Source organism: Netta rufina (genome assembly GCF_964035555.1).
Source record: "Netta rufina genome assembly, chromosome: 5".
NCBI lineage: Eukaryota > Metazoa > Chordata > Aves > Anseriformes > Anatidae > Netta > Netta rufina.
The window spans coordinates 43,216,826-43,243,899 of record NC_140128.1 but is presented as its reverse complement, the minus strand read 5'-3'; the positions used below and the strand labels follow the sequence as shown (position 1 = coordinate 43,243,899).

The window sequence follows — 27,074 nt, the reverse complement described above, 5'->3', positions numbered from 1 at the left end:
TATAAGTTCATCAGAAAAGGAGGTCTCCTCCCCCAAGGAGCTTGCGTCTGAATTCTAAGACCGGGAACAACAGATGGAGACAGACAGGCAGATGGAAAACAAGACAGTGCTGTCTACATCCTCAGCACTGATCTCAGCAGAGTGGTTGCCAAGCTAAAAAGTTCTGACCTGAAGAAAAACTTTCTTGAAGTCTGTAGATATGGATGAGGGCTTCTGGGCTTGAACTCATGTCAGTTTCCAAACTTCCCTGTCCAGAAAGCGAACAGTCTCAAACCCATCTGTGCACTAAATTGATGTATACTTCAGATCAATCTTGTTCAGTTAGAAGATCCTCTACTCTGGGCTTTAAACCTGCTGTATGATGTCAAGATACAGGCTTCTCCTGACCAAAGGATTCAAGCTGAGCACAGAAAGCAATGGTAGAACTATTATCTTTGTCAGTAGTAGCAGCCATACTATAGCAGCCTCTAGGGACCTTGACAAGGGCAAGGCATCACTGTGCTAAGTGCACATTGTAGGAATAGGCCTTTGGCAGCCAAAAGCATACTGCCTAAATACATCAACTGGACAATTACCTCCATTCTACAGGTGGTGAAGTGAGATAATTTGAATGATGTGATAGACACCTTACCAAAAGACCTTCTAGAAAAATGAAGGGAGCAAGATAAGTTTTCCCTCCGTTGTTTTTTTTTTTTTTTTTTTTTTTTTACACATTCTTTAGATTCTGTGCTCGGAGCAATAGAGATAACATCATCATTAGCACACATTAGACCCCAGGAAAAAAAAAAGAAAAAAACAAAACAAAACAAAACAAAAAAACAGCAGAGACGAGATTCTGAAAATTTGGGTAATTTAACTTGGCTAGTATTTCAGACTTAACATCTATGTGGACATCCAACGCAAGTTAAGTCATTTTATTCTGGAATAAAATGTCAGCACGGGGAACAGTAATGGTTTTATCATAATAGCTTATTCTGCAATAACTGATCTGCTCTGATCCAACTTGCTGCACATATACAGTTTTAACAATGCTCACCCATCTTTAACAGGAGAGTGGACCCAAAGCTCCTTACTCTCCCCTCTTTGCCTTTGTGTTTCTGCAGAAGAAAACATCAGTGGAGAATGCAAATGGATTCTACCACAGGAACTGTATTTCTTCATTGTAGAGATGCTGAATCATTGAAAACATCCAAGCAGAAAACATTCACTTTCCAAAGTGCACATAATCGAAAGGAACTGTATCCTGCAATACCGCAGGCACTGAGAGCACTCATTTTCTTCCATAAACCTTATCTAACTGAAAACTAGTTCACTTTGCCCTCCTGATACTACTTCTACTAGAAAGCTGTCCCAGAACCCCACTGATACAGCTAAAATGCATTTTCCAATTTCCAGCCTACTTTCACATCAGGCTATTTGACATACATTTGTTTTTGTGCCAGTATCTTCCTTTAGTTTAAATAAACCTCTCCTTAGTAATTACCTCTAATGCGTATGAGGATGACTAGTGCATCCTCTCTCACACATCACCTGGGTACACTACGTCGAGCTCTTTTAGACTGTTATTCAAACAAGCTCTCTGCAGTTCTGACCACCTTAGTCTTCATCCTTTACACCACTGCCAGTTTGATTTAATCTTTCCTGAACACAGGTGGTCAGAAATACCACGCCCAGAAGCTAAAATCTCCTTTTGCAGCCTACTGAAAGAAAAACATGGATTCTTTTACTCAAAGTATGTTTAGGTAATTGAGCCCAGTAAAGGAGAGTGGTCAGGCACATCCCACTATCTGTTCTTTAGGCTACATAACACATGGTGAGCATGAAGATTATTCCACTAAGACATAATGAACTCCTCTTTCCATAAATGAATCATATACACTGAAAGGTAATGCCAATTTCTTAAGGCAGGAAAGGGCCAGCAACAATAATTCTCAGTACTCTCCTCTCCATTAATTGTCTCAAGCTCTACCACTGAAGCCGAATGATGACAGTTGAATGTGAATACTAGTTCTGTTTTTGTTGATCATTTTAACAGATGGACTGGGGAAGGTGTGGGTGTGCTGTGAAATGGCAATTACTGCAGGGAGGGAAATGCAGTTGGAGGAAAAGGAAAAAAAAAGATACAAATCAAAAAAAAAAAAAAAAAGAAAGAAAGAAAAAAAGGAGAAATAAAGCAGAGAGAGGAAGGGAAAAATAGAAGAAAAAAACCTAGTGACCTTACGTTCACTGTGTTTTTCTGCTGAATTCACCAGTAAGATACTGAACGAACGATCACTAATGTTAACAACTACATCTGTCCTTATTGTACCCAGGCTACAATTTTGCTCACATCTTTATAAAAACATCACATTGATTCAAGTGAGAAATTTTCTAAGAATAGGGGCTTCCAAATAAACCCATATTTATATCCTTTCTTCACAGGACACAGCTGAAACAGAATTCAGCTCTCTCCTGGAAATGAATTCCCAGCTCCTGTGCAGTAAACAAAGAGCTCCCTTCTGCCTGGCGCTCTAAGCAACCGCAACGCTAACAGCATAGAAAGGGAAGTGTGACAGCAGCAGGGACAGCAAACCAAGACCCTAAAATAATGAAAATAAGATTGCAGTTAGTAACAAAGAGCAATCCTTTTTTCCTCTCATCTCTCATCTCCTAAAGATATTCTATTTCAAATTCTTATTCACAATCTACTGGTTAGTGCTTGTCCATAACTATCTGATCTGTTTTCTTTCTCCCTAAGGAAATAACAGCTTCTTTTTGATCAAGAAAAGGGGGAGATCACTATGGGACCTTGATTTCCTTTAACGTTTTTCTCTCTCGTGTGTGTACAGTTTCTGCTGTATCGCATAATTCAAAAGCTTCAGGCAATACTAAGAAATTGGATTGTTCTATAACAAAATTAAATCATAACAATTTGAAGAAGATCTAATGTCTGATGATCTGCTCACTGGCATACTCAAGCCATCTGCACTAAGATCTTTCAGAGAAAAATAAGTACATCTCATCTGTTCTGCATCATGCTGGTTTCCGGAGCAAAAGCAGCAATGTATGTATCTGGGAAGCAAAGGCGGTACGCTCGTCATTCAGGGGCTTGTCTACCCACCCCTTGCTGCCTTACTGTCTTGCTCTATCCAGTTTGTGAGGCAGGGAATACTGTCACATTTACCTTATGGAGAGGAAACTCAGATAGAGAAGGACTTAGTGACTTTCTCAGTCACAAAAAACACCTCTCTCACGTCTCAGGGTACAGCCCTAGCCTCTGGAGAATTCCTCACATAAAAATACTTGAAAAAATACTGTTTTCTCTCTTTCTTTAAAAATATAATGAAAAAGGGCTTTTAAAGTGCCTAACATATGTATTTATTTTTCTATCAGTGCTACTCCCATACCACAACATGATGGTTACTGTGTTTGCAGAAGTAAGGATACCTGTAATATCATAAAGAACTTTCCACCTACGTCACCAGTGCATGACCTGGTTTCGTAAGGAACGAATTAAAAACCTGGCTGCAGCTGCCAGGTACTACTCTTAAGAGAGTTGAGAAGGGAGCTTCAGTTCACTTCTTAGCAGACAGGTGTGTGCATCCCAAAAGCACCATCACAGCTGGTGGAGACCGATGCTGTTGTTAGCAATCTCAGCAGAGAGGCCAAGCACTGATCTGAGAGTTTATTTATAAATATTTTAGCAGACTGAAGAAGCAGGAGGAGTTTTAAATTTACATTTCTTTATACATACTCCCACTCAGAATCTGTGAGCTTAGTAAATCTGTATAAAATCATCACCAGAGCCTGACAATAGGATTTACAAGGGCAATGTACCCATAAAGGCAGAAGCCTCCACTGACAAGCAGGCAATCTTGCTTTCCAAAATGATTTTAATTGCTAATTTTTTTTAATTCCCCAAAACATTACCACAGTGTTAATGAAGGATACAATCACTATACAGTGCTCATCCTTGCAGGGTTGTTGTAGTGATGGGATGTATCCCAGATGCAAAGATTCAATGCCGAATGCCAGCAGCTCAGCACTGCAGGCCTAGTTGTGCTCAGGACTACAGGTCAGAACACTGAATAGCAACTAGAAGACCCCCACTCTGAATGCTGCCACAGGATAATGCAGAGCACATACAGGACAGAATACAATGCAGCTGTGTGGCATGAAGTGAGAAGCCACACTTTTGTTAGAAATTCAAAAAAAAACAAAACAAAACTCACTCTGTTTAATAGCAAAGCTTCAAAGAACTGTCCTAGCAGTTTTGACCTTCAAACAATTACATGACGTCCCTGACAAACGGGTGCACCTACCAGGAGAGGCAGACTACCCAGGTGGACTCCAAAATGTGCTAATGGGTCAGTAGCACCGTGAGGACATTATGAAGGAGTTATTCTAAATGCCCACTGTGGCACATGAGGGAGGATTATGAAGCTAGAGAAGCAACACAAAGGTAATCTGGCCCCATCGTTTAAAAGAGAAGGCATCACACTTCTTCCCCAGCCTCCACTAACTCCACTCATCCTTGGTTCAGGAGGAAACACACAGGACTGGCAGCAAATCAACAAGTTTCCTTAATTATACACCCACAACTGCAACTAGGTGACCAATGAAGCCTTGGCCACATGGCTTGCAGCAAATGCCTTCTTACCGTGAGACGTTTCGAGGCATCCACTTCAATCATCCCCCGCAAGAGGTTCTGACAGTCCGGGGGGATAAAATGTGGCATGTGGAACACTCCACGCTTCACCTTCTCCAACAGCTGCCTCAAGTTGTCGTCATCGAATGGCAGGGCACCCTGCAGGGATGTGACAGAGGCAAGGGAGTTAGTTGGAGAGGGCAAAAGGAGAAAAGCCAAGATAAACATAAGAGAAAGGAAAAGAGAAAATCAGCTCATAATGAAGTATTATAATAAGTGAATCAGTCTCTTTATCCACTGAAAATAAATAATTTCTTAGTGCTGCTGTATTTTCTCCAATGCAGGAAAAAAAACTGAGGACACAGTGTATTTTTTTTTAAACCTTTAATTAGAAAATGACTACCAGTATAAAGCATAATACAAAATATGAAATTGCCTTTCCAGGCAAATTCAGCAAAGATGCATGGATTCACTTAAATTCAGCTCAAGCTTTTGATCTGCTGGTATTCCTCCTGGGCATACTTTCACTGCAGCAATGTTTATCGTCTCCTTATTTTTAATCTTCCCGAGACACATTTATTGCAGACATTGGAAAGGAGGTGAACAGCATTTGAGAGACTTTCAGCAAAGAACATCCTCTTTCTGACAGAGCAGTGCAATGACACAGCTCAAAGAAATCCTAACCAACTTTAGCCTTTTGGAAGCAGCAGACGTTCTACCTGGTTAATATACTCCATGCAGTTCCCATGCAGTGGTCAGGTCATCAGTTCCTATTGCTTCCCTACTGTAGCTCACTTACATGAATGGCTTGAGTTTTTTTAGCGGGAATTACATTTTGAATAGATCATCAGCTTGTCACAAAAAAGCAGCAAAAGACCTATCCTTGCTGCAAGGACAAAAAGGAAAAAAGAAGTTGAAATCTTTAGGATAACTCCACCGACTGAAGCCAATATCCTTTTATAGCAAGTCTGCACCTTCCTGGATATTCTCACTTCCCTCTTTCACTGACTAATACTGGTAGGTGCTGAGCTTCTTCGATTTCCAGGAAGGTTTGTAGGAAGTTGCAAGCTGTCAGCTGCTGTGATAATGAAGCTTTCAGTTGTCAGTGCTGGCACTGCTCTTACTACAGCGAGTATTGCATCTGTATAAGCAGGCCTGTGTCTGGTTTAGTGAGACCAACAGCTCCATTTGCAGAAGCCTTGGAAAGCCCACCTGACGGCAGCAGCTACTGGGCACTATTTACTTTTGTTTGTTCATTCAAGCAGCCATGAAGAAAGAGCCTCCCTGTCTTCTGCAACCAACCTCCTGAGTTATCTGCTTTTCTCCTAACCATTCCAGACTCACAGGAAAATCAATTCTGATAGTTCAGTACTTTGGCTAACGCAATTTAATCCACGATGAAGTCAGCAAGGCTGCTTTGTGGCATTTCCTGAAGGTAACAACTACAGCTCTTTTATTACTACCACCTGCTATTACAGCTTGAGACTTTTTGCAGGGTTTCTCCTGACATAATTAACTGGAGAGTTCTGCACTCTCTGTCAATAATAGACTTATTTCAGTCGTTTTGCAGGCTCATGTATATATGTAGGAACAGATGAAGATACTTCCCAGCAACAGACAGACACCAAATCTTGACAGAGAATCCACCTGCAAAGGAAAAGCCCACTCCCACAAGTCCTAGCCATCTTGCCAGCTTCTCTTGTCTTTTCTTACCAACTCAGTAAGTCATATAAAGAGCTCATTTTATATCTCTGCTTTGTCACCCATGCAAATAGTTGCTCAAGAGCTAGAGATGACCAGGGGATACTTAGTGAGATAGTTAAAACTCTTCCCTTGCAACATCAAGAAAATAAATTTTAAAATTAGAAATATCAGTAAATTATAATAAACAAAAAAGAAAAAAGAACAAAATTTGTTACGGTGATTTAAAGCACCATACTGAGATTATTTCAATATATTTTGTAATAGTAGATGATTGTTTAAACTATTACAAAAAACTAACACACATTAAATCTATTCTCACATATACTTTTAATTCTGCATGTCGTGAAGTCATACTTATATGAACTATTATCTGTATTTTCCTACACTTAACCATGGAAATTGATAACATGCCAAGCCTATCTGCTTTCAGCTGGACATCCAATTATTGTATGTTTGGGAGTGTTACATTACACTGCAAATCAGAATAAATTCTGCAGAGAACTGAAATTTTGATCGGAAGATGGCTAAGTTACAAGATACTACATTTTGAATACTAAGGAAAGTATTACATCTGAGCCAGATGGGAACTGATTTAAACGTTGTACTACTGGCTTAGTTTTATATTCTCAAGTGAACCAAATAAAAATGTAGCTCAATACTTGCATGAAACAAAATTGTTGCACTTAAATCTGCTCTTGATAAAGGACTGCAGTTAATGTATGCATATACCTACTGAAATGCATATGTACATACAGCAGAAAAAAACAAAGGCTTCCCAAACCCAGCCATGTTTTAATCCTGTGAAGGGCAACTTATTTGACATTCTCTGTGTCCTGGAGTTGTAACCCTGTGCATTCTTTTGGGTAAAAAAAAATCAGTGTGCTTTGAATGAGGCTCTTCAAAGAGCTGCAATATTACAACACAGCAAAGAACATTTATGGAGGCAAGACTTCAGCACTTGTCTATGCTCTCCCATGCAGGGCAGCTGCATTTCAAAGAAGCAGTGAAATATTCTTCATGCTTTTCCTTTGGGACTGATGTAGAACTAAGAGGAAAGGATGCAACCGAGAGATACAAAAATAGGGGAACTAAAGAAAAAGCAATCTGTACATGATGTCAATAGAATCACCATTAAATACAGCAGCATTTTGGGATTTTTCTTTTCTTTTTAACGTATAGAGCAAGGAAGATGACTCACCACTAGCAACGCAAATAAAATGACTCCACAGCTCCAGACATCTGCTTTCCTTCCATCGTATTTTTCTCCCTGCACAGCAACGACACAGGTTCAAAAGAGTGCTCACTAGTAAATCAATTAATTACCCTTGAAGAACACGAGAGAGGAGAATGGGAAACCCCACATTTCGGTTCAGCCACCTGCTTCCAAGGTGGACTTCCCAACTAGAAGGCCACAGCACAGCCCATTAGTTGAATTTTTATGAACATCGGTTTACAGTCTTATCTGGGTTCTGCAAGAACAGGGTCAGAAGTGGGGAGCAACACAGGAATGGCTGATGACTGGAACAATTTTAGAACGGGCACTTAAACCGAGTCAGAGGTGCATTAAAGACATCAAGAAGGTGTTCTTCTCTTCCTTGGTTCTTCAGGGAGCTCATCACTAGTCACGTTATTTGAGAACTCAGGTATTGGTTGGACAGTGTCCTCTGTACACTTCTTGCTTGGCTTTACATTAATGATATGCTCCAAAAGGGTGATAGGCTTCTTTCCTGAGAACTCTCTAGTTCTGGATTCAGCTCCCCAGTATAAGAAGGACATGGACCTGCTGGAGTGAGTCCAGAGGAGGATATCTCTCCTATGGAGACAGGCTGAGGGAGCTGGGGTTGTTCAGCCAGGGAGGCCTTACAGCATCCTTCCAGAACCTAAAGGGGACTACAGGGTGAATCTTGCCCACTGGAATCTGGGGTACTTATTTTAAAAGGACAAAGGAAGAGTAGGGGGAAAGGATAGTTTATAGCACATAAAAGAAACCAACATCACTGACAGCCAACCCCAGTTCTTCTGCTGAAATGACAGCTACATCAGGGAAGGCAAAACCTAGGGGACTGTACCCCTTGAGTTGAAAGATCAAGTTAACTGAGGCTACTGCTTTTCTGTCTGAACACATTGCATAAAGGGTACTGTGAGAACATGGGATCATATCCCTCCAACAGTTGATGTGGTTTGATTCAGAGCTGAGACAAACAACCAAAACCACAGTTACATTCGCTGTCTCCCCTCCCATGCTGTCTGCCATGGACAGATTTCATGTAGAGAGGGTCTATCTGCACACACACAATGAGTGACACTTTAAAATACAGGCACACAGATTTTAATCATCTTACCCGGATAACTTCAGGGCAGGCATAATGTGGTGATCTGAAACAGAAAATACAGTTGAATGAGCATGCAACAGTCTGGTATTTATGATTTCTTCGCATTTCCATTTTGCTTAACAGAATCAGGATTGGCTTGCTTATACAGAAAGCAAGTGTGCAAAGCCAGCGCTTTTTTTCCTTACCTTAATGAGAATACCTTGTAAGACAAACTCCGAAAATGGTCAACTAGCATAATGCAAAATCCTGTGGCCCTACTATGAATTTCTTAAAAGCTAGAAAGGAAGGGAAGACCAGGCATATTCTGTGATTATATAAAATTCCAGCCTTCTAACCATGTGCTTTTACTTGACCATGTATCTAACTAGAAGGAAGAAAGACATGCATTGGAAAGCCTTTTAGGAAAACAAACAAACATAATGTTTTCAGACCAAACACATGTATCCCCAAACATTATCTTGCATTTCTTCTACTAAGACTGCTCTCAATTACTCCAGCGGTCATTACAGCTGCCAATACATGGTTTCAACATGCTTTTTTTTTTTTTTTTCCCCTAAAAAAACACAACACAACAAACCACAACCAAAACAACCAAACAAGAACAATAAAAAGGATAGACAGCAGTACTATTACCTAGCGAGTTAATATATTCTTGTTGCATCCTTCTACCCATATATCTCTGCCTTGATTCCTGGCTGAGAATAGTTAATTACTTCAACTTGCCAGGTAATCATTTTAATTCCTAAAGATTATAGCCAGGGCTATTCATTTTTATAGCCTTCATTAAAGTAACTTGACAAGAAAAAGGGATGCAAACTGCCTGAGACCTGCGTGCCAATCTCACTATTGTTTATACTGACACCTCCCAGCAGTCCCTGAGCCTGTCTTCATTTGTGCATTTGTTTCTTGTGACAAACACAATCATGGCTGGGCAATACCTGTCTCACAAAGTAATGAGCAAAACAGAAGCACAGCTCTGTCAACCTTATCACAGGTTCACCTTCTATGGTTCTACGATAAGCATAAGCCTGCTTCGACAGGGCAGCAAATGGAGGTTAGGATGGGAGGTGTAAGGAAGGTGGTAATGTGATTTAAACTTGGACAAAAATATTGTGGCAAAGAGAGTTATAGGAACAGAACCCATAGCACAGCATCCTTCAGCACAATCCTGTTTAGGTGGACATGCCACCTGGGGTGTGCTGGATGAGTCATTATCTCAATTTGCAAAGTGCTTCTGACTTTTTATTTGTATATGATGACTCCAACAAAGACAGATTTCAGAATTCTTAATTACAAATGCTGCAGAATACAACCATCTTGTCAGCTTTCTGTGCAAACATCCTTGAAAAGAAAAATGTAGGTGTTGTGAAGACCCCAAGATGGGTAGGTGCCCATTTATGAATCTCTCTAACAAATGCACTTAAAGCATTCTACTTCCATGATGTCTCCTGGAGTGCAGTGGAACCTGCCAGGTGTATTTTAAGACACCAGTGAAATTCGACTAAAATTTAGGAGAATGGGCAGAGAAAAAGCTATAATAAATCCTTTCAACAAGTTGGATTGATTCAATCATTCAACAGCTGCACTGCAACTGCCCAGAGAGCACAGGTTTCTGGCATAGCCACTCTGAATTCTTGCCAGCACACACTAGCTAGATATCTGCAGCATTATCTTGGCGAACAGCTCGAAACGGGATCCTCCGGCCAGCCAGAATCCGTAGAAAACTCATTTCCATGCTGCCAATCACAGAGCAACTTCAACTGCTTTAAAGAGAAAACTCAAATTTAATCAAAAATCTATTTATCTTTCTACAGAGTCATGAATATTTCTTTGGCTCTTATCGCTAATTATTCAATATACGTGTGTCAGAGCGACATTCCCTGCCTTTTCCCTTAGGCCATCTCCTCATCTTTCAGCTACATCTCTGTGCAGCAAAAGCCACAATCTGCCCTTGATAACAAATAAGTATATCGCTCAGCAAGATCAAGAAGCAGTTGCTGCCTGCGGGTATTGCTGCAAAAAACCTCCGATGCTGGCAGTGTTTATTTCAAGGGTGATGTTGATTTTCCCTGTCTAGCCTGCCTGGGGCAGGAAGGGCTCTCTGAGTGGTCATTCACAGCTGTGACTCTTGGACACAAGAATCTTAAAAGATCTTGGGAGCCCTTAGCAAAGCATTTACATGGGACTTTGACCAGAGGAAATAAGCCAGAGTGCATCGGTGACATCCAGGACAACCCTAAACAAGGGTCATACATGCAGAGAGAAATGGATATATCCTTGGTGCATCTATCCTGAATCTCACCTGAAAAATTAAAAAAGTAATTTCTGATCTGTGCACAGCAAGATACGATGATCCTACAGCAGATCTGAGACAACCAGTGCTGTATCTTCAGTGCAGATGTGATGTACCACTGACTTGTGCAAGCAGTTCTGACCTTCTGTCTCCTTACTCAGGTAAGAGAGACAAGCACTGTGCACACACAGCCTGTCTGCCTGTCTCTGACTGCAAAGCAACTGCTTTTTCAGAGAAGCAGTGGGTTGATCAGCAAGCACAGGGAGAGCTGTTCTGTATGACCCTACTCCACAGTGTGACAAATCATCTATTGCACTTCCTGACAGTTCCCAGGTCCCATCAAAGATGAGTGTCCATGCTTGGGGCCTTTGGATCCATGACTTAAGCAGATACTATCTGGGGAACAAGAAATGCTTCTCTGAGTGCCATTCTTCAGACCTCACAGCTGGAGGCAGTGTTTCTGCAGAAAGAAAGAAGTCTTGCTCTCTGTTTCCCTATGCATGAAGATACCTTAATAAAGTGGATGCACTGAAGTCCTCCTGTGTCTGGCTGGTTTTGGTGTTGTTCAGATGCTAGAGTCCCTTCTACCTCCATGTTATTCAGTATCTCCAAGCTGGCTTTCAGAAACAGAAGACACTTGCTAGTGCAAAAGGCTGCCTGTACTTTCTCCCTTTTCTGGGTAAAAAAGGGCTGAGATGAAGGGGAACACCAGAGGAGCAGCAAAAGAGATAAATTCTTCAGGAGTTCTTCAGAAGACTGCATGTTAGAACATCCTGAGTGGAGAAAGTAACAGCCACAAATCACACAGGAAAGTAATGCAGGGAAGAAACGGTTCCAGGAGCAGCAGATAGTTAGGGCTGCAGTGAAGGAAGTAGCTGTAGTTAGGGCTGTAATTAAAGTAGGAGCTGTAGTTAAGGTTGAGTGCTGTTTTGCAATTACATCTTCAATTCAGACATTGAGCTCTATATGAGAAAACTCAGCATCTAGCCCTCAGCCAAGCCATCTTACAGCTGTTTACTCCTCAAGTGTAAGTACTTTCTGGGAATTTGCAAATCAGTTCATTAATTAATATATGAATTCAAATTGTTAAGACTTGGATCCTTTAAGAGATCTTAATTGAAAAACGGAAACAGGACGCTTTATTAAAAGGGCTCAAAGATTGCAAAATTCAGTATTCAAAAGCTAAGAATCGCTAAAGCTTGGTCACTTGGTACCATGAAGGACAACTTTGGGATAGATCCATCTGGCTGGCATACTGGAGAATCAAACTCTGCCCCTCTCACAGAATCTATCTGTGAAGGCACATGAAAAGGCGCCTTAAACTGAGACATTTACAACTAATCTCAAACTGCAAGTTCCTCTGTTTTCAGTATAGTTAGTATCTGTAAATTTAAGACTGAGATGAAAATCCTATCTAGCATTCATAGCAAGGCTTCAATGTGGTGAGCAGAAATAACAAACAGATCCATAAAATGAATGATGAGGAAAAATGAAATACTAAATAGCTATTTAAAAACAAACAAACAAACAAACAAAAAAGCAACAACACACCACCATCAAAACACCAAATGAGAAAAAGATTTGGTGAAAAAGAACTGTACAAGCTTGTAATTAATGGCCATATTCTAATGCGCATGAATGTTCTGGGGCCAAGGAAATTTTATACTGGCAACCTGAAGAGTAACATATCTCAGTGCTTTATTTTGCAGAATTAAAACTCTTTAAACATACCTTGGGATGTACTATAGGCAAGGCCAATGTTATTCCTTATTAATAAGGCTGTCTGATATTTCCCTTCATAATTCTCATTTTAAATTGCTTATGGCTTACCATCAATTTAATGTCTCTGAGAATTTCTCTGCTGGTTGTCTGCCTCAGACTGGTTTCATGTTTGTGCATGTATGTGTGCTGTGTACAAGCCAAAATATTTCCACTCACTATTTAAATCTAATTTAAACTAAATATGTTTTCTCCCATAAAAAAGGAAAATTTCTAGTATCCTCAAATGTAAAGGGAAAACTTAATGATTTGTTCACATTCTCTGGAAAAATGTATTCAAACATAACCACTAGAAAACCACAGTTTGCATTTACTGGTAGAAATTATATAGTGCATTAAGATGAAAATTCAACCAGCACTGGCAAAACTTCCCAGACCAAACTTTTTACCTAAAACTGATACCCAGCTGAGTGCAAAAATATCTGGAGTTAGATCTGGGACTGAGAGCAACAGACTGGGACAACCAAGTAGGGGAAAATAGACCTGGAATCTAGCAAAACAGTAAAAGACCTGGCACGTGGGACGAAATATGGAGCAGAAATGACTGGGAGAATTTCCTAAGAATGGGGTGGAAAACAGAGAAGGAGATGGAAATGGAGTGCTGGTAATGGAAGCTCTTGGTGAGATGGGGTAAAAATTGCTAATTTTGGCATTTTCCAGGTTTAAGAGCCTATATTTGCAATGCTAGCAGGATCTGGATGCAGGACACTTGCATATGTTTTAGATAACATGCACACGTTTGTATATACAACTACATAAAGTGGAAACAATAAGTGCAGCATCATGCCTCATCATTAAAATCCAAAGTGGTGCTTGGACAGAGGTGTACGGCAGCTGAGTACTGCACCGCCCTTCTAAATTAATCTCATCGCGGGTGTGGTGATCTGCCAAATACAAGGTGTACAGGAACCAGGAGCTAGATGAAATCTCTTAACATTTTTAACAAACACACAGCGTGCTGGATGTTCCGAATACCCTGAGCTCAAAGAGAGCCAACTATCAATTCTAATGAGAACAGGTGCTCTTTTGGTGTATGCAGACAGCCGGTGGGTCTGCAAAGTGTTGCTGGGAATTGCTACAGAGAGCTGAGAGCAGAGGAATGCACAGTGCTGGTGCTGGAAGTTGCTGGTCTCTTCCTTCACTATGCCACCGGCAGGCACAACAGCTTTCTTCTCACTCAATAAAATTAGAGGTCATAATCAGCATCGTTCTCCCACAGGCACACGGCTTTCTGGATCAGGCCAGGGTTTCCCTATGGAGACGCTGTTATGGGGGGACTGCTGCACACACACACAGTTAACTGTGGGCCTGCCAGCAGTGGTGGCAGTCTGTGTACCAACTGCCTCTTCAGAGATCGGGTCTGGTGCTACAGCAAGCTACCTTTACATATTGGCTTTGTCCTAGCTCTCAGTTGTTTGGGATAGAGAGATTTGGAGGCAGCACAGAGAGCAGCTCTGCTGTGGGGTTCTCCTGTCTCCTGGCAGCCTGCAGCAATCTCCTTCCAGTGGGACGTGGCGTTTCACAAATGAAATGAAGAGAAATGAGGAGATGGCAAAAATGTACATTGTCAGCTTTCTGTAAGGAGCAATGGGGAATTAGGAAGCATCATTACAAAATCCCAAGAATTATACCTCAACAGTATTTTCCTCAGTCTTTCAGATTAGCAATGAGCCCTCTTTGTTCAAGAAAAGAGAATAAGGTCCAGAGAATTTCCCAACCCTTCCTACTTTTCCAAGACTCCTTTAGAAACAATTGCAGTTTATGTTCAGAGCAACTTGGGCGCTGCAATGACTCGTTAAGATGAAGAACTGAAGCACAGAAAGGCAATGTGTCTTGTCTAAGACCACCCTGAATGCCTGCAGCAAAGACAGAAACCAAGCTCAGATCACCTGGGTCCCAGTCCAGAGGTTTAACCGTAAGACACTCATTCTTCTTGCCTAGTGACAAGTCAGGAGGGATTGGACAGCATCTCCCATTCCACAGCACTGCGAGGCAGCGTGCTGGGAAGAATCACTGTGAAAAGAGACAGGGAAGTGCCTCTGCACGTCACTGCCTGGAAGGGTAAAGAAGAGGAAGAGCCAACAAGTTCTGAAATAACAGAAGCAGCATCCTACCACATTCTCTGCTTCCTTCACAGTCTGCTCTTTGTTCCCAGAGCTGCTCCTGGAGGGATGCACAGACTCGTCGTGTTATTTGGGCATTTCAAGGACCAACTCTCCATGAGACTGCCTTGTTGTGCAGTTGTGCAGTTTCTGCAGTAAGCACAATTTTTCATACAGCTCCTCTTCCATTCAAAGGTCTAACGATGCAAGTTTAAAACTGCAGCTTGTTCCTCTGTGCTGTGTATACATGGGATTTGTGCAATACAGGATTCCAGTAATGGGGATTAATCACAACCACAGCCTGATTTGCAGTCTGCCAGTGACAAATGTGTCAACGAAACAGCCAGTCTGTCCTTAGCTCCCTCTCCTACACAAACACAACTGGACTGAGCTTCTACCATGTTCTCCAGGTAGCTATTGACACTACAGAAAACCATGGTGAATGAGCTAAGGAGTAGCTCCCATCAGACTGACACCGTGGTGTGCCATCTGACGTATCTCAGGCTGTGTGAACATCTTGGTGAGGCCTGACGAGGATCTGGGATGACCTAAAGCCTATCCAAACTTTGGACTCAGCAGTTCACTTGCGGCAGCAATGGATTTTTGACTGCACTGTAACTGCTCTGCTGTACTGACGAAGTTCCTTGCATCATGCTGCTACACCCCAGCTGATCCTCCCACTCTGCCTGACAGAAATACCTGGAGACTCCTTGCCTGACTGTCAATGCAAGTGTTACAGTTTCATCTCATTATCGGTGTTCACAGCACATATAAAACCATTCTGGAAATTAACTTCTGGGTGCACGGAGGAACATCTCATTAAAGCTCGGTATCTCAGCCACGATTCGGTCTGTCTTGCTCCTTTTCATGCTGGCTCAAAGTACCAGCTACAAGGGGAAGTGAAATTGTTGCCTCAAAAAGCTCTGAGGTTGGTTACTCTGCTCTCCAAGGGAAAGGGAGTCATAACTGGATTGCCTTTCTTTGTGAACAGTGTGGCACACTGTTAGATACTCCTCCCTTCCTTCCTCCCTTCACCCCCCAAACCAGATAGATCACAAGACACCAGTACCAGCCATGCTGGGCTCCATGCCAGGAGAATTAATGAAGTGGTGTAATAGCTCACATGGAGGCCTAGTGATTGGCACCACACTTAAAATGCATCTGCAAGGCAGGAGATCATAGTGTTGCTGCTGTGTTCTGTTTATTACAGGCACGTCTCTTCCGTTCCATTGATTTCTTTATTAGCGCATTTTAAGGCCGCATCGTGGGGGCTGGCTCTGCTTCAAGCATGGAGGCTTGAATTCCAGCACTGCTTATGGAAAGGAAAGCTCCCTTTGAGATTCTAGACCTGGATGACAGAGCCCACTGCTAACAAGAACAGGAACCCTACCGAGAGGTTCCCGGGGAGTCTGAAAAATCCTGCAGGGCAATGCGAGACTGGGTTGGGCTTTATACTTCTGGTTGTTTTTTTCACGGAAGGAAGGGAGAAAATGTTCTTCAAAGAGTAGAGAGGCTTTGTGGTAACTGCAGTGAGGACTTCATTTCTTAGTCTAGAGGGGAGGTTTGAAAGCAGCTGCAAGCAACAGATGTGCAGACTCATAGCTCCCTGCTTCTCATCTGCGCTGTTAAGAGGTCAAATCTTGCCTTGACACAGACAGGAAGGAACGGGTGCATCTCAGTGTTCTCATCAACCACCATTCGATCACATCATCAGCTTCAAACAATTTTGCAATCCATTATTCAAGACCTGGAAAGCAGAGCCGTACAGCTCAGGACCGAGAGGCAGTGGCTGTGCTGTGCAGGGAACCAGGACGGCTCCACGAATTGCTTTGCCTCAGGGCACAGACTGAAAAAACACAGACTGTAGCAGGCTGAGGATGGAGATGAGCTGCAGTCATCAAATTTACACTCCCAGGGGCCAAGAAGAGTAGATCTATACCGGAGGAGATGCAAAGCTGCTGGTACTGCCTGCAACTCCAGTTGCTGAGCTCACTGCTGTAACAAATTCAGATGCCACGAAAAGCTGGCGTAGTGGTGCCAGGCTGCAGCAGCTCGATGCAGCTGCTGCCCTGCCACAGCTCACTGCAGCATTACAATGCACAGTCAATGCACCACAGGGCCACGGCTGGGGGGGGGGCTGTGGTCCTATGGGTGCCTGCAGTGTCCCTAGAGGTGACGGGGATCAGAGGATGTTGCCCCTCAAGAGCTAGCCCTGTCCCCAGTGAAGCACCAGGGCTTCACTCGGCTGTTGGGCTTATTGCTGGCTCCCTTGGACATTCCTGGAAAGCTCCTGCTGGCAACCAAATTAACACAGAAGTGTTTTTATACTGCCCCTGCAGTATTCCTCCAAGCAGCCTTCTTTGTATCTGCATTCATGCCCTGCTTGTAATTGCAAAGGACCCTCTGCTGCCTCCCTGTCAATCCTGGATGTGAGCCGAAACGAAGCAGAGTGGAACACAAACAGGAAGAGCTGCAAGCAGGCAGCCTGAACACAACACACAAATTCCATTTCAGCTCCCCTAGATTCGTTTTTTTTCTACCCCCCAATATTTTTAAAGCCACTTCTTGAAACTGCTACCACTACTGCTTTAATTTCCCAAATATTATATGTCCAGTGAAAGCAAACAAGCCAGCATAGGCAGATGAGTCCAAACCTGAAAGCTTTGATTTTTATATCCACATATGACATCTACAGAAGCCTACTTTTCACTGTAAAACACTTAAAAAACCCACCCTTCTTTTAGCTAACTTATGCACTACATACGTTTTATCAATTTACTAACTTCCTGGGAAATAATGAGGCACAGTGTAAGCTTGCAGGTCTTCCTCAAACCCCCTGTTATTGACAACTTTATGTCTGGAATTCATCACTGATTATTTGCAATATGCTCTGAGACACTCACCCACAACTGGTTTCTAACAAGCTGTCCCCAACCTGCAGCGATGCCATTCCAAAGTCTGCTATCCGGATGTTGTTCTTTTCATCCAACAGTAGGTTTTCTGGTTTTAAGTCCCTGTGGCTGTAAAAAAAGGATCAAAATGTGAGTTAAATTATCCCTGACAGCTTTCCCACTCCAAGACTTGTTTTTTTATCCAGTATAGCATCCAACCTATTATATTTTAATTGATTTCATTCTTTTTCTCTCCCAGATAGGAGAACACACATATCCAAGATCCAATCTTTGCAATACTCTAGACTGTCTCCCAAATGCCCACTCCTGATGAATGCAAAGCTCGAGACTGCACTGCCCTGATAGGAAATGAATATCTGCACCTTCCAACAATATCAAGATAATTTGAGGGAGGAACTGAGGGAAATCAGAGGAAATTTTCAGTTTGGATTTAGAGCTGATATATTCCATCAAATGCCAACTCCTTAAGGTAGGAGTGAACATCATCAGTGTATTCTGTCAACAACAGGAAACAGAATTAGTGATATCTAGAGGAGAAAAAGCAGACTTGTTGTTAAAGCTGCTGCAGAAAGACCCTATTAGGAGTTGTTTACATAGGGATATGTCTTTGAAATCATTTCGGGCAGCTAGTTCTGATGGAGAAACCCCTTGAGCCCAGCACTGCTTATAACTGAGGGTGTCAGCACTGGGAAGGAAGATGGAGGATTGCCTCCTTTCAAGCAAAGCTCGATTTTCTTATTATTTGGCAACATGGGAACAGCCAGGCAGCCACATTGCTGTAACATGGTAAGCACTTAAAGCAGGATGGCAACTCCTGCTTTAAATCAAAGCAATTGCACATTGTCTAATTTATTAATTTCCATTACCCACAGCCAACACCACCATGCACCCATCCACTTCTTAGAACTCAAGTGCTTTTGCACAACTTTTACATTTACTTGATTTTATATGCACAGAGAAAAACCTTGTACAAAATTTGTGATGATTTCACTTTTTTTTCTTTTTATTTGCAACTCTTCGAGTCACAGAGATGAGAGAAGCACTTCAGGCAAGCTGAAGAAGCAGCTCTTCTCTTGTTTTTGCTTATGAGAAGGCAAAATGTCCATCTTTGATGTTTTGCTTGATAAAAGGTGCAAATCGGAGAAAACTCTTCCACAGCAGAACAGCGAGCTCAGGTACTCAGTCTGAACACAAACCTGTTGGAAATGGCTGATTGACAACACGTCTGTCAGGCAAACAATAGCCATTTGCTACAATGGTTCAGTAAAAACAGCTGCCTGCCCAGAAAGAGAGCTCTGCAGAAGACCCAGCATTAGCAGCAACACCAGTCGCGGAGCTCTGCCCTATCTTTATGCCGTTTTCTCTTCACCTCTAATTGCATCCTCTAGCACTGCTCCTGCACACAAGTGTAACTCTACCCCTAAACACCTGTAAAGGTGCTCAGTCTGTATCCTCTCAGAGGAACATACGGAGCCTGACAATGCCTTGGAAATGATCTCTGATCTGAACAGAAGTCTGGAATGATCAATTAGAGACAACTTGTAAATAATGCAGGCCAGCTCTATGCAAAACCAGAGCATGCTGTAATAGGACACTTGGGGAGTGTAACGGATAGAGCTAAAGGAGGCTTCCAGCAAAATAGCACGTGTTCCACACAGATACTGGCCACTGACCTTATCACTGAGTCCTAGGACTGCTCTTCCCTTCCTTTTTTAAAGAGCATAAAACTTGGTCTCCAGTCTTGCATAAACATAATGAACCCTGCACGTTAATGCTGCCTTGTTAACCATGAGCAAACAATCTGGTAAATAACTGAGCAGCATGGTTCAGATTTGTGACTATTTTCACCTGAAAAAGCAAAAGGTACTCTATAAAATCTCTCTTTCTCACAGAAATCAAAGTTTCAAGGGGACTGAAGACTCATCCACCATGCAACAAATACCAAGACAACCATACCTACTTGAAAAAAAGCTGGAGATGAGTGACAATGAAATGTTTCAGGACTGAGAATGACCAGTTAGCAGTCAGGAAAAGAGGCCCTGAATGCCCTCATCAAGGACAGTAGTCCTGGACAAAGGCAGCATTTGGTGACACCTGCCACATCTGAACGTGCTCCAGCCCCTGCAGTGAAAAGGACAGAAGAGCCCACCGTCCCAAGGCAAGCTTGGAAAACTGGACAGTAATGAGACGGTGGTGTATGATTTAATCTTTCATCCAGCAGACATCCTGGGCAGCTCTCATCTTACAACTGGTTTCACTAATTGGGTGCTGGGAAGACCTCATCTGACCAGGGGGATGCACAGAAGTTCTCTGGTTTGAGAACTAGGGCCCAGTAGCAAATAGCAATTCCCTGTAAAGTGAGCGGTGCTTGCCTGATGCTATAAAACAAGAAACCTCCCCACAGCACAAGCTGAGCGTGTGTCCTTCTGCTCTGTGCAGCTTTTTAAATGTTTTTGGTTGTTTTCCAGTCTTGGTGACTGCTCCTGGCCAAATGCTGAACAGACACATGGTGTGGATGCTGAGGGTGTTGCTGTCCATGCCTGTTAGCCTGCAAGGAGCAGCACTTGCTGATGCCATAGACATTCATTCTATAGCAGGCATCCCACTGCCTGCCTAAAAAGATTGCAATTCTTCGCTCATCCTAAAATTGTACAGTTTTATTTAGAGAGAGGGAAGAGCATTTGAAGGAATGTCTGTTCCATATGGCTGAAGCGAGTCTCCTCAGTGCTGGTGGCCCTGCTCTTTGCCTGGTCAGCTCTCAGCCGGCTGGTAAGGTCAGTAAGGATGCCAGCTAACTAATGCCAGTCATATGGACAGTTCCTGTAGGAACAATACCAATGAAAAAATGTAGCTCCTCTGAAGTGACAATTTTTATTTTTTATTTTTGGAGAGCCATGGGAAGTGAGGGAGGATAGAGGATGCCTTCATCCACGCTCCAGATGTGAAGTAAGCTTTATTTCACTGTGCTGTGCAATGCTTCGTCGTGAAGGGTCAGCCTACCTGGGCTGATAGAGCTCTTTGGGTACAGGTCCTGGTCCACCTCAAGGAGAGCATTTTGAAAGCTTTACACTGGAGCTCAGGATCGGTGGACTAGGATGGTTGGATAATGTGTATGGAAGGAAATCTGGAGTAGCATCAGGCCTTGAAGTTTTGGCTTTTAGTCTCTAGACTCTTGCCAAAATAAAACCAAGGAAAATTACCATCTCTTCTCTACAGCCCATGCAGCAGAGGGGAGAGAGTGGACTCCGACAAGAATTGAAACATTTCCTTCTGACTGGGCGCTGAAATACCTGAAATTGCAGCTCTCTGACCCTCCCCATCCCTCCCTCACACAGACCCTAGTGCCAGATGTGGATGGTGAGCACAGGAACCCATGGCAGCCCCGAGCATTTTTTGTTGTGGCAGCACTCCCCTCAGGGATCAGGGTGCCAATGGGACCAGGCAGTGCTTGCATATTCAACCACAAGAGAATTTTATGCCCCTGATGGAAGTTTTCTTCTAGCTGGGACATTTCCCTGCTGGGAAGTCTTTGGACCATTTTGAATTTGAGAAGTATCTTGGGGATGGTATTGAGGCCAGGAGTATGCACCAGAGTGGCAGAAGCAGCATCCCTGCCACTGGGAACGAGACCTCCTCTCTGCATTTGCATTTCCCATCTCTGCACTGCCAGCTTTCCAAATGCCAGAAGGAAGGAAGAGGAACATATGGGAATAGGGAAGGCTTGTTATAATTTACCTTAGAGCCCAGCCGCCCGGACGGCCTCATGCATTCATATTTGGAAAGAATTCTCTTATGCCAAAACGAAACAAAAACAAAACAAAAATCCCACTGTATGTGGTAATTACTTGGCATTAATGGAACATTGCAGAGTAAACGCATTTAATTTGGTCCCATTCCAGCTGATCTCTCCGGCTCTCCATGTCTTCTATGACCGCATCAACTCCTCTCTCTGCAGGTGAACAGAGGACTCGTTACCCTTTCATTGTTCTAAAGGCTCTAAAGCTGTGGGGGCTTTAGCACATGGCTGGGAAATCAGAATAGAAGAAAGCAGCTCCTTTAGTGACAAACAGGCAAACTTTCCTCTTGAGCCCTGCATATGCTGAGAAGGCACACGGAAGTGAAATGAAGTCCTGCAGGAGAAGTCAGCGTGACCCTGACCCAGGGTGCCACAGAGTGCCTAGAGCTCCTCGCCTAAGACAACGGAGAGGGAAGCCAGCTCCACCAGCCTGCATGCAGCAGGCTTTTGAAGGGAGAGCCTGTGAATGAAAGGGAGCCATTGAACATGCCATGACAGGGAAAGTACACACTGTCAGGCTCTCGGCATCATCCGTCTTTTACATAATGCAACAAAGGCTTTACAGTTCCCTTGCAGCACAAGATGAGGAGCGGGGGGAGAGAGGAAGAGAGAGAGAGATTTCTGAAAAAACGGTCCCGTGGAAATTGGCACAGATCTCAGAGGTGGTGCAGAGAAAATGAAAGGCACGCATAAGCATTAACATGTTCCAGCTTCCCACTCACACGCTGGCCAAGCTTGCTTTCTGGGTGCTCCCAGTGATGCTATTCAGCTTCCTCCACTCACCTCTCCAATCCATCCTCCTGCTCTGGGGATATCCCCATAGCTGTACTGCAGGCAGTCGCAGCACAGTAAAAAAAGACAAGTGAAGCAACCACCTTCTCCTTGTCACCCAGGCTTGGCAGAAGATTTCTGGTATAGAGACAGATTTGAGATCTTGGATTCAAAGAAACTATGTCACTTGGCACGAGATGATGAACTAACCCATTATTTTAAAGTGATTTTTGAGCTGAAATGTTCATATCAGTTTCCATGACGACTCGTTGTAGGTCACGGATTTCTAACCCAAGAAACCTCCTAATTGGAGTAGTTGCAGGTCATTTGTACTAATCAAATTGTTGGCTACTTTGCAAATGCTTTTCTTACTGACCCCAAACTCCCAGAAGGGCCCGACCACAGAATAATTGTTCTGCAGTATCCTCTTAAAAGTGCTTAGCACAAGCCTGATGCGATGCAAATAATTTACCAGTAATAATTAATAGTACGAGAAGCAGTATTTTTAATTTTCATAAGCAGAAAAAGCCTTTCATCTTATTTTCTCTTGCTTCTGCAAATGAGATCCAAATGTGTAACTTGCATCTACCTACAGAGGAATCTTTGTTTAGACTCATGGTTGCTATGCTCAAATTTAGTATTTTTTTCACAGAATCCTGCAGAACAAGTAAATATAGTTATAGCTAGGAAAAAGGACAACATCTATAAACATATCAGGAGACCTGAAGAAGAGCTTGAATGCCTGAAACCCCGTATTGTTTTTTATACAATTATTTCCACTGATCTATTAATATATATTACTCCTCCTTGAAAACCTTGCCTTAAAACATATATTCATGTATTCCAAAGCCAGAGCTGACTGTCAGGTCTCATCACTACAAATGTACTTGCCAAAGATTGTTACCTGGTTATGCTTACAATAAGACTATGCCATTTTTGAGTTTCCAGTGGCTTACATAAAAAAAACGTACAAAAATACATGTCCTCTGACTTCAGCTGAGCTGGTAATTTTGCCTGTGACATTGCAGCTGCTGTACTTGATGGTTTCTCTCCAGTTTCCTGTACAAGGAAAATATGAAAATTCCTCGCTGTTTGGAGTGAGTCTCAGTCATATACCTATAGCTCCTGGATTCAGGCAATGACTGGCAAATCTCAGCACTCAACAGTGGAAAAAGGCACCTTTTGAATTTGATAGTCTGAAAGAAAATTTCAAACTCCAAGGGCTCAAGGATCCCAAGAAGAAATAACAGAAACCAACATTATTAAGTTTTGTGATTTCTAACACAGTTTCACATCTGGAGGCCCTGTGTCATGATTTCAAAGTGTCCAGCTGTGGTAATCTTAATTATTCAGCAGACCATCTCTGCACAACAGTGTAGCATCCTCCTTCTAAAAGAAGCAAGGCAAAGCTGGAATCACTGGGAGGGTGGGATTATCTAACAGAAAAGGTTTCTCATGGCACCTGGCATTCCTCAGCTTTCTCTGCTTCTTGAAGACATTCCAGGTTTCTTCCTAAAAGCGTGCTTCCTTTACTGACAGTGCTCTGCAGCTCCTGCCTGCAGTAATATACCAGAGATTTTGGCACTACCGCTGTGAAATCTTGAAGCGCTATTTTATAAGGAGCCATTTCCCCTCCTGCACCAATGGGAAGAACACCAGGCGAAGCCAAACAAAGCTCTTATTCATTGCCTTAGCCCCCTAAGTCACACACCCCCATGCCTACGCAGGCACACACAGACACACTTCAGCAAGAGCCTTGTGCGTACTCAAGCAGGCACAGCCCCAGGCAATGAAAGGAGAAAGGGCCCTCGTAATTGTCATTTATCAATATTCATAAAGAACCTGCCTTAACCCCTCTTGTGCATACTCGGGGAAAAAAGAAAAAAAAAAAAAAAGAAAAAAAAAAAACACAACACAAAATGAAACCCAACCAAAATAAAAATAAAATGAAATAATAATCTTGCTGCTCATTACCGCAGGGGATTTCCTCTCAATGTCACCACTGCCCTGTGCAGTAATTGGCATTATCTGTTATCTCTGAAGCCATAATAAGGTTTGCCACGGGGCATTTTCTGTAATCATATTTTTATTTGTCAGCTTGTGAGATAGAGGCACCGAATATGAGCTTGACCAAAGCACAAACCCAGCGCACAAAATCCGGCCGCGGCCAATCCCGGCGCTTGGCGGTGATGTCACCCGCAGCCAATGCGGCACCCGCAGCTCCCCTGCCCCGCGCCCACCTCCCCGCTGCAGCATCCATTCCCTCGCTGCACCCAACAGCCTCCTCCCGAGGAAAGCAAGGATCTGAGACCTACCCCAGTACGTGCTCCTCTACTGCTTTTTGCGGAAAATATAGGCGGTGCTCAATTAGCTGAGAGCTCTGGATGCAGGCTATGCAAAAGGGCTATCGATTTGGGGCATCCAGCCCAGACAACTTAAAGGTCCTGATATAAGAGGGCAGGCACCCAGCATTTGGTAGCTTAGGAAAAAATCATTAGCTACATCCAGAGAAAACCTCCCAAGCTAGAAAGGTCTGACACCGATGCCCAAGGGACCCCAGGTTCCTCTGCCATTTCTTACACTGCCTCTGAGCGTGCCTGCGCTGTGTGCTGCAGCACGGCACAGAGCCCTGGGAGCTCGCCGAGCTGGGAGCAGAAGCAGTGATGCTGCACCACTGAGCTCACCGGTTTGCTTGCTAGCTCGGGGAAAGCACCAAGGTAACGCACACACTGTTTGCAGGATGCCACGGAATGTCTTGGCACAGCACTATCTGTTTTGTTTTTAAATGGGTGCTATGCCACCCATGGAAGCCCTTAAAGAACCCTCCAGCGGGTTACCTATGAGCTTCCCCCCATGGCCAAATGCACAACAAAACTCCCTAAGTAACTGCACCTCGGAGTGAGCTACCTCAAATCTTTGTCCCCAGTTTCCACTACACAGAGGAACAGAAAGCTCCTGCATTTTTTTTAAACAACATGCAAACACACTGAAGCTCCAAACCTATTTTGCTTCTTTGTCTGAGCTGCTTGTTTGAAGACACCTTCTCAGACACAGGTGATCTCTCCACACAGAAGCAGCAGAAGTCTTTTATTGACGGGAGCACTGGGGAATCCTTTCTGATTCTTTGATCCAGGAATCCTGACGCATCAATACATTTTGAGCAGGGAAAGCTGAATGTGGTTACATACTGCAGTAAAAGTAAGCCATGGATATTTCTGTGTTTTGGGAGGTAATGGAAGACGATCGGATGATGATATGGGTCTGGGGACACCAGGCTATCAATCTATCCTGCCAGTGGGTTACAGGCACCCACGTTTAGTCATTAACCAAAGCAGAAGCCTTCATTTTTCAATGTGGTCATAACTGGATAACCTGGCTGATGAGATGATTTGTCATTTCACTGCCCCACGACAGGACAAGGTCAGGCTTCATTGCTTAGGAAAGCACATTAAGTTTTTTACTCTCGCACACACGCACACAAATACATTTATGCACGCTCTGATTTTCAAAAAGGGTCTAATGATAACTCTTCAGAATATCACCCAGAGCCTAGCATAACACAGACCACACAAGACTCAGAGTGACCGGGAGGGAAGGAGAGCTTATGATTCACTGCTAGCTTATTCAGCACTAGATGCTAGTCAAGTGGGAGTTGGCAAGGAGACGGGATTTACTTCTAAACAAGACTACTGCCCACAATCCAATATATTTAATAGAGGAAAATGGACTCCTCAAGAGAAATGTGCACTCTGCCTTGGAAATTCCACATCCCCTTAAACCTCCAGAAGTGTTTGTCTGTCATGGTGACAGCCTCACTGCGACCCTCGCTCAGTTTATTAAAGTCAGACACATCAAGAGGTGCCCAACACAAGCCCAAAGGACTGGCGTGTATGTGTATATACATATGCTTTCTGAGAAATGTCTATCCCAACCGTGAATCACATTTCTCTGGCATATTCATTCAAAAGAGCAAATCACTTTTCTTCAGATGTAGTTAAACATATTTTGAGTGTTCTTGGATTGGGTATCTAAGTGTTAAGCCAAGCAGGGCACAGAAACACCTATGTATGCAAAGCACTGCCCAGTCAGAGTAGTAAAAAAGTTACACTTGTACAGCCTACAAAGGATTGTACTGATTATGAGGTCATGATCCCTCAAACCAGTTGATTAGCAGAGAGGAAAAACTATGGAATTCATAGAGCAAAACTCCTCCAAGGTGCCAACAGAGCAAACTCTAGTCAGGGCAAACAACCTGCTCTCAGTTTCTCTGGAAATTTCTCTGGCTATTACAAACCTGCCTGTGCCAGGTAGGCATTGTCCTCAGGATGTTCCCACCCAGACCATCTTTGGACTACTGCTTCCACTAACAGTATACTCTTCTTAATATGTCCTCTAGAAAGGCTCTTATTTCCCTTTCCATTTATTAGAAATATGCTCTCTTTCAAATTAATATTGCATGTTGACTTGAGTCAGAGACATAAAGGGAGCAGGCTAAAAGACCGAGTGAAATATTTAGGCATCCATTTTTGCTGCAGCCATTTGTGCTGCAGACATCTGGGTTGGGAGTTCTCTGTACAAAACTGGGGGTACAGAAATCACTGTATGGTTACTGAGAGGTAGCCACATGGTGATTATGCAAATTTTTCTGCTGCAATATCTAACAGGAGCCCTTGGCCTCCTGGAGAGGGGAGATCTGTGGCTGGCTGTGGCTATGGAGAAGCAGCCACGCAGACATAATGTAAATGTTTTCCCCCAGC

General features: G+C 43.1%; 1 protein-coding gene across 1 annotated transcript in view; it reads right to left on the bottom strand.

Moving 5' to 3' along the window:
* Positions 1–27,074, bottom strand: part of BRSK2 (BR serine/threonine kinase 2) — a gene marked incomplete at both ends in the record, with an annotated part of 302,732 nt that overhangs the window by 64,799 nt on the left and 210,859 nt on the right. Inside the window, 4 exons of the mRNA XM_084288363.1 lie at positions 4,640–4,786; positions 7,530–7,598; positions 8,674–8,707; positions 17,742–17,858. Of these exons, the coding sequence (XP_084144489.1) occupies positions 4,640–4,786; positions 7,530–7,598; positions 8,674–8,707; positions 17,742–17,858 (367 nt within the window). The remainder of the gene's footprint in view (positions 1–4,639; positions 4,787–7,529; positions 7,599–8,673; positions 8,708–17,741; positions 17,859–27,074) is intronic.